At 38.6% G+C, this 11,352-nt stretch overlaps 1 protein-coding gene across 2 annotated transcripts in view; it reads right to left on the bottom strand.

The window, feature by feature from the left end:
• The window catches only part of pex14 (peroxisomal biogenesis factor 14), a 235,850-nt gene that overhangs the window by 205,326 nt on the left and 19,172 nt on the right, over window positions 1-11,352 (bottom strand). For both annotated transcript variants that reach the window (XM_043676240.1, XM_043676241.1), the window contains exon 2: window positions 8,841-8,888. In XM_043676240.1, the coding sequence (XP_043532175.1) occupies window positions 8,841-8,888 (48 nt within the window). The remainder of the gene's footprint in view (window positions 1-8,840; window positions 8,889-11,352) is intronic.

Raw genomic sequence — 11,352 nt, 5'->3', positions numbered from 1 at the left:
TGGGGTTGGGGAGTCCAGAACTAGAGGGCATAGGTTTAGGGTGAGAGGGGAAAGATATAAAAGAGACCTAAGGGGCAACTTTTTCACACAGAGGGTGGTACGTGTATGGAATGAGCTGCCAGAGGATGTGGTAGAGGCTGGTACAATTGCAACATTTAAATGGGTATATGAATAGGAAGGGTTTGGAGGAAGATGGGCCGGGTGCTGGCAGGTGGGACTAGATTGGGTTGGGATATCTGGTCGGCATGGACAGGTTGGACCGAAGGATATTTTTCCATGCTGTACACCTCTATAACCCTATGACTCTATGACTCTAAATGCACCGCCAGCGGTGGTAGTAGAACCAGATACATTAGGACATTTCAACGACTCTTGGATAGGCACATGGATGATAGTAAAATGAAGGGTATGTAGGTTAGTTTGTTCTAAGAGTAGGATAAAAGGTCAGCACAATATAGAGGGCTGAAGAGCCTGTACTGTTCTATGTTCTAAGTTTCATTTGTATGTCAAGGCCAGAAGTAGGAACATTGTTGAGCCAGCTCATTCTAGTACACAGCACTGCACAAAGTCAGTGGGAATTTTCATATTCAGGGCTACAATTTCCAACCACATCAGTTCCAAATTCCAGCTAGGTCTCTCTGGAATGGTGCTGAAAATGTGTTGCTGGAAAGGCGCAGCAGGTCAAGCAGCATCCAAGGAACAGGAGAATCGACGTTTCGGGCATAAGCCCTTCTTCAGGAATCGATTCTCCTGCTCCGTGGATGCTGCCTGACCTGCTGCGCTTTTCCAGCAACACATTTTCAGCTCTGATCTCCAGCATCTGCAGTCCTCACTTTCTCCTCTCTGGAATGGTGCCAAATCACAGAATGTCACTTCTCTCAAGTTGAAAGAGGAAGAAGAATCTATAATTGACAAGCAAGTCACCCAGGACAAATAATCATACACTTCCTGGTAATTAACAGCTAAGCAGATAGTTAATTACATTTGTCTCCTTGGCAGAACAGACCTCATCACTGCATGAGTTACGTGGAGGGAAATTATTTTTCTTAAAATATGAATTTAAAATATGAAGATCTGAATAACTTCGGCCTTTTAAATAACCAGACTTTGAAGGTGCATTAATTTGGTTGTACATTTTTAAAAGTGGTCAAAAGTACTCCAAACACTGCCACTCAGTGTTTGTGCACCATAAAAATCCTCCTACTTGAGGATTAAAAACCAGAAACATATTCTTTGTTATGTGAAATTTGAAAAACAGTTAAGATTGCGCAAAAATATATATATTTTTAAAAAGCTGAGGTAATAAAACCATTGTATTCCGACAAAAAGGTCATTTCCTCACTCCACAGAAGCTGCCTGAGATTAGCAGCACCCACAGTATTTTGCTATTGTAAAACTGGGTTTGGATGACTACCTGGAATTTACTGCTGCACATTCTTTAATTTGTGAAGCATGAATTTAAACTTGGCTTTGAAATTTTCACTTAACACCAACTTGTTCTTGGGGAGATTTCAGAAGCTTGCACTTTTACGGTGATAGATAATAAAGTCCCGCTGCAGATTGCCAATATCCTACTTTGAACAAAAATTCAGGCGCTTGTGTATTCATATGTAATATCATTTAAACATACCCTTAATTTATAGCTTATTTTTATATAAAGGAGATTGAACCGCCAAACACAGCCTGAATGGAAACAAAGCTGTGCTTGGGATATTAAACCTACTGAAAAGTTAAATCATGCCAAACATGCTGCATTTGAACCCTTTGCATGCTATTTAACATGGAAATTTTTTAATGTGATGTGTAAGCAATAATTTCAAACCTCTCCCCTACCAAAGTACCTCGTTTAAATATTATCCATAGTCAATGGAGACAACAAGCCAAATGTTAGAAAGTATTAACTTTTGAGCAATATTTCACTAACTAGGAAACCTCATCAGCCCATCATGATCTAGGCAATCCAGCCTCACACAATAGCTCTTTTCTACCAGCAGAATACTTTACAATCAAAGGCAACCACTGTTTCTGAAATAAAACTGATATATAGCTTTGCAGGTAATGATTCTTGTCAATCCCTTCCAGATAAAGTCAACTTGGACACCCAGGATCTTGCTGATTCTGTTTGTCCAATTAAAAAAGCTGCAATATAGTTAATGGCAGAGTTTGCAACACTGAAGGAAGCATCAACTGTATCAGGTTCATGCCACTGGAATCTCTTCAACTTGAACTGTCTAGTCATTTTGTCCTTTAACCTTATCCTTAATATTTCTTCTTTTTAAACACTACTACAATTCCTTTTTAAACAATGCTATAATCTCTGACTCTAGTCACTTCTGAAATGCATTCAATGCTCAATTACCCTAAATGTAAAAGGTTTCTTCTAACTTCCCTATTTATTCTTCAAGTGGTAATGGTAAGAGTTACTACATATTCCCCTTACGTTTATATTTGAAGTTGTCCTAAAGGTAAGGGCTTATGCCCGCAACGTCAACTTGCCTGGACCTCAGATGCCACCTGTCCTGCTGTGCTTTTCCAGCGCCACACTTTTTGACTCTGACTCTCCAGCATGTGCAATCCTCACTTTCTCCTAAAGTTAAATCATCAGAGCCTAACATGACCTATTCTTTACAAATTCACATTGACTGTTTCTGACCAGTCCTTGCTTTTCTATATTCACTAATTTCAGCCTAGACGTGTACCCATGATTAGGATAAAGCCGGTTTTGTCCATATCATCCTCAAGCACTCCTAAAGTCACTTTTACTCCCCTTAATAAAATCTAATGGTTGCTTATTAAGTATCTGTGCCATTTCCTCTAGCTCAGGATGGCCCTCATTACCTCTAAATGGTCTCAACCCATCTTAGATGATCTTTTAATTTTCACGTCTATATGATATCACTTGATATTACCCCTTTATGTTGATCAATCTTCTTTCACAGTCCCTCTTAAACCTTCCAAACCTTTTGTAATTCTCATTGTTTACTTGTGTGTTATCACCCCTGTCTTTATTATATACCTCTATTAAGCTTCTCATTACCCCTGGTAGCCCTGCTCTTTAACATAACCCTTTACTCTTTGTTGGAATGTATTTAACTTTATCTATCCCTCTAAATATCTGCACTGCTGGTTGGGTGTTTGATCTGCCACTTCTTTCTTCCAACCAATTATTCTGTGCGTGATCCCCTTTCAACCCACTGAAATGAGCTAATTTCCAAGCTAATTACTTAGATGACTCTTCCTCTTTGTTTTCAATGTGAACCTAATTAGGTTATCATCACTATTTTCCCAAGCATTCTCCTACTTTCAGGTTACTCACTTGTTCTGCTTTGCCATCGAAAATGATTGGAAAAATAGCATCCTCTCTTAGAAAGAATACATAAGTTAATATTACAGATTTTTGTCACAGTCCGAATAGTACAGATAAACATGATTTTAAAAGCAACAGAGTAAGGGAAAGTGAAAAGCCAAAGAAATGTCTCATGCTCATTTCACGTGTCTTTTAACTGTTTTCACTTGAGCACTTGTCACTTCACTCCTTTATTTTCCCATGTCAGTGTTCACAGGTTTTATTCCAGTGACCACAACAATTGCACCTCTATCCTTCTCCCTCCCCACAGGTCTTGTTATGATCTCTTGCTGTTTTAAATGCTTTTCATTTGTAATTAGCTTCCAGTCTGAGGAAGGGTCAAAGTCTGAAATGTTAACTGGTTTACTCTGTCCACAGATACCAACGGACCCACTGCAAAGCATTTCCTATATTCATTTCAAATTTCTTGCATGATCATTCTACCAGCATATAAATTTTTTGCAAGGTCTTTATTCCTCTGAATAGCATTGTCAAAAAATATCCTCTCCTTGTCTGTACTTATGCCTGTAATGAACGATGCCAGCCTACTCCCATTCCTTTCTCCACCTTCTGGCAATTGAATGGTCAGGACTATTTCATTCCCAAACCAAAAGAGAAAATGCTGGAAAATCTTAGCAGGTCTGGCAGCATCTGTAAGAAGAAAAAAAAAGAGTTGACGTTTCGAGTCTAACTGACCCTTTAGCTTTGACAAAGGGTCAGTTAGACTCGAAACGTCAGCTCTTTTCTCTCCTTACAGATGCTGCCAGACCTGCTGAGATTTTCCAGCATTTTCTCTTTTGGTTTCAGATTCCAGCATCCACTGTAATTTGCTTTTATTTCATTCCCAATATGGCTCTGGTTTAAAATAAACTTCTGTCAAATCAGCATCATGCTTCTCCATTCAAATTGAGTTTTGCTTGTTTCATTTATAAAGTTTTGCACACATATAAGTACTGAAAGTTTGATACATTCATACACTACGTTCTTTCTCTTGTGGTTTTTTTTCTTATTCTCTGTCCCGACCTTCCCAAGCTGTGTCCTTCCATACCTCTCCCCACATTACTCCCTACTGCTTTATTTATCTCAAAGACACTGGTGTTGCCCAATTTTTCTGGAACCTATTCCATCTATTGTGTCTCTGCTTGCATTTACTTAACACTCTTCACGTGTATGCACAAGTCAGAGCTCCTTATTACAAAAATATAATGGACAAAATACATGAGAAAAGGAGGAAACTTCCTGGGGCCTTTGATTCTTTCCACATCATCCATTAGGCCACGTGCTAATATCTTTAATCTGTGTTTGATTGGCCGAGCATGTGGCACAAGAGAAATTCCAAAATTACTATGCAGCAGACTTATCCATTAATTTAATAAATAACTGCTCAAACTCCCTTCGCAAGAGTTCCATCTTGTCCATGACTTTCTGTTTCGCCTTGCACTGTTACCTCTCCTGGCATGCAACAGTCAGCTAATCTTTCAGCATGTCAGGTCACATTTGAAGTAACGCACATTCCTCCTACAAACTACGATGTCTTCTTTAACTAATATATCTTTACATGACATAATTTATTATCTTCTCCTTTCCCCTCCCACACATTGTGCATTTGATTTCCAGGACATGGCAGTACTTGCTTTGCCACATCGTCTGCTATAACACAGCTATCTACCATTGCAGATCCCTTAAAGAGGGTAACTGCGCTGTCTCTACCCAAGTCTTTCTTTGAGCAAGGAGCACTTAAGTAACTGACCTTCTGTGAGACTGCCTCAAGAACATGACAGTTTAATTGTTAATCAGCTGTGTAAGCTGTAGTAAACATGCTCACCCAATAATCATGTCCCAACTGTTTTGCATTAATCTCGCAAAATTGCACAGGTACTCTCAATCAACAAAACAGAATACAATGAACTAATGTTTAAATCCACAAGGTGCTTCTGTGTTATTGAATGTGGATCTCATTGTTGTAAACCTTTGTTGTTCACACTGGGGGATCATTTTTAAAAACACCCAGATCCATATTAAAACAACTGGAGGCATCCAAGATAAGAGTATCTGCAGTTTTTCCCCCTTTGAACAGCAATTATTTTCGAGGGGCCACTGTACTCCCCAATGGTTGATTAGAGTTGATGTGGGTCACTGACAGAGAAATCACTTTACTACCCTATCTGAAACAGGCATGGACTCAAAGAGCACCCCAAAAAAATGGTCATCTCCACCACTTTGGATTAATGCAGACATCAAATAAACTTCCATTGCCACAATTGCTGAGACAAACTCCTTTCTAAAGTGGTTGTGGCTCAATACATTCCCACTGCAGGGTTACCAGGGGTGATGAACTGGCAATGCAAATGCAAAATAAATTATTTCATTTTGAATTCAATCAGACCATGTTGTAACATGTGCTACTGATGTTGAGTCATTTAGTCATCTAAGTATTAGGAGGGTGTGACAGAAAACAAAAACATAATGGTTGGGAAAACAGGATCTGAGGGTCTCCGGTAAAAACTACCTGAAGTAAATTTACTCTGCAAACCACACAGGTTAATAAATTAACTGCAATGCTGCAAAATAAAGCCACTTCATTTGTTGTCAAATCAATTTCCATGTTTTTTTCTCTGCCAGCAGTTGCCTTTCCAATTCATGATTCACACCAATCAGTAGAACTGCCAGACAAATCTTTTAGCTCAAAAACTATTAAAGAAAGCATACAAAAATAGTTTCAATTAATCTGTACTTTTCCCCCAACAAAAACAATTCTATTCTTTCCTGCAGAAGAGCAATCACTAACCCAAAACCTGAAAGCCAAGAACTCGATTCATGAACTATCCAGCTGTTTTAGTGCATCAGCCTGACACCTATTCGTTCGAACTCCATCATTTACCTTCTACTGCCCTTTTCCAAATGTACTTACTTATATTTATTTATTCATTCATTCTTTCAGCGGATATGGGCATTGCTGGCCAGACCAGCATTTGTTGCCCATCCCTAACCCGGCCTTGAACAGATTGGCTTGCTAAGCCATTTCAGATGGTCGTTAAGAATCAACCACATTGCTGTTGGTCTGGAGTCACATGGAGGTCAAACTGCTCAAGAGCAACAGATTTTCTTTTCCTAAAGGATATTAATGAATCAGATGGGATTTTACAACAATGAATGATAGTTGTCTTGCTCACCATTGCCGAGGCTAACTTTACATTCTAAATTCATGGCCCTACAATACTAACCTGGGCCACTATGTTATTAGTTAATTGACATCACCACTGCACCATCACCTCATAAAAGACATTCCACATCCTCTGTTCTGTATAAAGTTGAGTGATTAACCTCGTACTATGAAGGTCAAAACATTCAATGCTCTCAAGAATTTAAATATAGTCCTTAGGGATAAAGGTATTAAAGGGTATGGGTTTAAAGCAGGAACAGAGAATATAACAAGTTGATCAGGCCGAATGCAGGCTCGAAGGGTTTTCTGGCCTACTAATGTTCTTATTTCTATGTTTCCATGACCTTAGACAGCATCATTGAAGCCCTAAACTGAATTGTTCTGAAACTTTAAAACAAACGTCAGTGGCTCCGTGCTTTCTTAGAAAAGTTAGAGAATTCACCTGTAAAGTTGATAAAACTATGTATTCCTACGATAAAGATGGCAAATGATTTATAAAACAGAATCCCTATGCCTTTCTGATTTAAAGACCCCCTTATGTGTTCTAGAAAATGTCACAGTATCTCAAGGGAAGCTAAATAGTCAGCAGAAACAACTACTCTGTCTCAGAATTAACTTCTGAAATGTCACTATGTCCATGGATATGCATGATCAAAAGACTGCAAAATAAGCATTAGAAATGGTAAATGAGACACAGCACAGCATCAACACAGAGGTATTCTAAGTGATGGTTAAAACATTGGTAGGAACATTTTAAAAAAACTATTCAGCACATTAAGCACATTCACTCTCACCAAACTCTTCTACCTGCACATTATTATCAAGAGAAAACTCAGCTTGGTGCTGAGGCATGGTTTCCTTTCGAAACAACAAAGCTACCAATTTTACCAGTTTGAAATTTTTTTGTATCACTGATTAATGTCAAGAGATTTGTTCAAGCCCAAAGGTAAATTTTCAGCATGAAAAGTATAATTCATACAACCTATTTCATCTCCTGAAGAAAACAGACCAACCTACCTTACCCTCTTCCTAATGTTAGTACTATTACATTTCTGAAATGACCAAATACTCCCCATTTTTCCAAAAAGCTACTAAATGAAAACATAATTTGTCTTGACATCTTTCCATTTAACTGTGGTCTTCTGCACTGAAAACATCTTCTCCCTTCCCCAGAACTGTTCGTCTTACAAATACAATTTTGATCTTCTCAAGTCAGTCTATTAAAAACTTTATGTGCCATCTGTTTTGCCATTCCACCATTCCTTGTCCTCTTGAAGTCTATCACTTTCCTTCCCACAGTTTACAATATTGTGTCATCCACAAATTTTGAAACTGTGCCCTGTACGTCCAAGTTGAGGTCATAAATAAGTACAAAGAAAAACAAGGACTCTTACACTAGCCCCTGGAGAACTCCAGTATAAACCCTTCCTCCAGTCCAAAAAACAACAGTTTACCATTACAGTTTCCTAGCATTCAGCCACCTTTTGACCCATGCTACTGTCCCTTTTATTTTATTGGCTTCATCTATAATGACAAGCCTTTTATGTGGCACTGCATCAAATGTCATCAAGTCCACGGGCATATACTAACTATATTTCCACATCAACCCTTCTTTATCACCTAATCAAAAACTCAATCAAGCGAACTAAACACAAATTGTCTTCACCAAATCCATGCTGGCTTTCCTTAACTATTTCACACATCCAAGTATCTGATCATTTTGTCCCAGATCATTGTTTCCAAATGTTGTCCCACCACCATAGTTAAACTCTATTGCTGTTGAGTTTATTCTTCAAGTTCTTTGAGCAAGCGTAACATTTACAATTCTCCAGTCCTCTGGCAGCACCCCTGTATCTGCAGAGCATTGAAAGATTACAGATATATTTTCTGTTCAGAGATGTTGTTACACATCCTGACAGCAGGTGGGATTTGAACCAGGGTCTGCTAGCTCAGAAGTAGAGACACTGCCACTGCCCCACAACAGCCCCTTTGAAATATTATCGCAATATGACCACGATAATTAAGTAGGGGTATGTTGCAGCCAGTTGCTACAAAATGAAAGCAGCCCAAACACATATCCCATATATGATATTTGATGGTGCTTTACGTTAGAAAAGTTTTTCCTTATGGGTAGCCCAGTGCCATTCTGCTACAGTCCCTTGCTGCTGCTTAACAGGATTTTCCCCAGGCTGGCACAAGGTAAAGAAAGGCTCCAGGGTTCTATGGAATTCTCGAGAAAGTAATTTCTCATTTAAAACATTATGTTTATGAGTAAGCTATTGTCATGAAAAGTTTCCATAAACACAGTTTCAAGAATGTTTGACGACTTACCAGCTGTTCCCTTGGGGCAGCATCCTCCCTCCCAGGAGGAGAATCTGACTGTGAACAGAACAAAGATTAAGTTAGAGCATCATCTTCTGGATGCTTTGTAAACTGAACTACATCACACTAAATTATTCAGCATAGTAAGAAATGTAAATCTTCATGAGCAGAAAAAATATAAAAGTTTGATGAAAATTCAAAAGCATTTTATAGCAAAGAATCCTAATAGTATGAAAACTCCACATTTTCTCAGCACTGTCCAGCACCAAGACCCTCTTCTATTGCTAGGAGTCTGCAGTGTCATTTGGTGTGTAACCTTCTTTGTAAAATGCAGAAGCTTATTTATCTTTTAATCCGTTTTCCCTTTTTGCATGTAGGTTCTTCAGTCCCTCCCTTCAAGATGACCTGGTCATGACTGAGAAGTCAGTAAAGTAGAACTCACTGCAAATTTGATCCTTGCTGCTCTACGATGATCACATGAGGCTACCGACTGGCTATTCAATTCAACTGCCCTGTGACCATTTCAACTCCATACCAAGGTACACTATAGTTAATGCACCATGGCGATAAAAATTATACTTACTGAAGGGAGGAAAAGAACAAGAGAATAAGCATTCTTGCATTGAACCTGGTGACATCACCAACCATTCCAACACCAAACTGTGAGCCAAATACAAGAGGGATCTTGTCCCTACATTACCCAGACACAGTCAGGATAAACAAGTTGAGTTCTACAATTTTGATACCAAATGTGCATTAATTCTACTTTAATGGTAATTCCAAGAGACTTCACAGTATTTATTTTAAACAGAATTTTATGTCTTAATAAGGAAATGAACAGATGCTGAGAAAACTGGAGCATGCGTTTTTTCATTTTGCCTTTTCAACTTTTCAAATGAAAGCATGAGGTGGGGGCGGGAGGGAGGGGGGGAGGGGGAGAGAGGGAGGTGGGGAGAGAAAAAGAGTGCTGAAGAACAGATTATGGTTACACTTTTCTTATCCAGTTGGCTTCTTTTGTCAACATGAAAGTGAGCATTGGTCAAATGCCATACACAAGTCTCTTCAAATCACTCCACCACACTGCCTTAAAAGAAAAATTGCATTCATTTTAAATTGCTGCACAAAACAAAAATAACATACAAACATCTCATATTATTTGCTGGTGCTTGGCATGATTTGAAAGGAACTATTCAATATCAAAGTCTAACAATCAAAGGCTGTTCGATCTTCATACGCATGGGTTAATCATCAAAACTGCTTGCACTAATTACAGCCTTATAGTGGCCCTGTTCGGCACTTTCTACTTTAAAAGTGCTCATCAGTTGCCTGTAAGCAATGCATTGTGTGTAAACTTCCTCCAAACAGTCTTGAATACTCCCCCCAAGATTGCAACCCACAGTTTCTCAAATGAACCAAGATAGGCTAGGTCATTTTTAGGATGGCTATGCACTGTAAATATTTTTACGTCTGAACTGTGCTTCCTTCGCATTTCACAAAATTCTGGATTTGCAGCAATTTCTTTTTGATCTGGAGCTCTACACTGAATTGGGTTTTCAGCTATATTGCTCAATAATGCTGTTTTTAGAGTGACATTGTCATCTCACTGGATTAGTAATTCTGAGGCCTAAATGCAGACTTACATTCTGGGGACAGGGGCTCAAATCCAACCGCAGAAGTTGGTGGAATTAAAATTGAAATCAATTAATACAATCTATAATGATGACCATGAAACTAAAGCATTGCTACAAAAATCCATCTGGTTGATAGACATTGGCAACTACGTGTACTGTCTACACTGCAATAACCTTGTTTATATACCGCTTTTCAAACCCACAAGCTCTATCCTCTAATAACAGCAAGGATAGTGGATGTTTGGAATCACAACCCATCTGTTAAATTCCCCTCTAAGTCACACACCATTCTGATTTGGAATGATATTACTGTTTTCCTATGTCCAAGGAGAGCTCCCTAACAGCACTGTGGGTTAACCTACACCACACAGACTACAGTGGTTCTGGTAGACAACTTGCGACTAACTACTATAGGACAACTAGAAATAGGTAATAAAGTCAGTGATGTCCATATTTTGTGACTGAAGAAAAATTTTTGTTTAAGTTTCTGTGCACTACAGCTGGAAATTTACCAAATCTCTGCCAACTGTCTTAATAAAGGTTCTGACCTATTTATTGTACCCTGGATAATTCCTTCAATAAATTAGTTAACATGAGGACTGGATTTGAATATGTTAGCCTTAACTCTGTGATATATTGTAGTGTAATTTCCAAGTGACATTTGCCAAATGATAGACTGAGTTTATATCCAAAAACATCCGAGTAAAGTAGACAATGAATTCTCTCAAAGTACAGCGAGAACAGTTCATAAAATGTACCTTAGTTATTCACTTGTCGAAAGAAAAAAAGGTTCAGCAAGTCCACTACTGCATCTATATATCATTCTCAATTGAAAGGGTTTACAGCTGCCATTTCCGTGGTCTCCATATGATCCCATGAGTGGACACTTG

The sequence above is a fragment of the Chiloscyllium plagiosum genome, chromosome 34 (genome assembly GCF_004010195.1).
Source record: "Chiloscyllium plagiosum isolate BGI_BamShark_2017 chromosome 34, ASM401019v2, whole genome shotgun sequence".
Taxonomy (NCBI): Eukaryota; Metazoa; Chordata; class Chondrichthyes; order Orectolobiformes; family Hemiscylliidae; genus Chiloscyllium; species Chiloscyllium plagiosum.
Note: the sequence above shows the minus strand (reverse complement) of the source record. Positions and strands in the feature narration are given on the sequence as shown.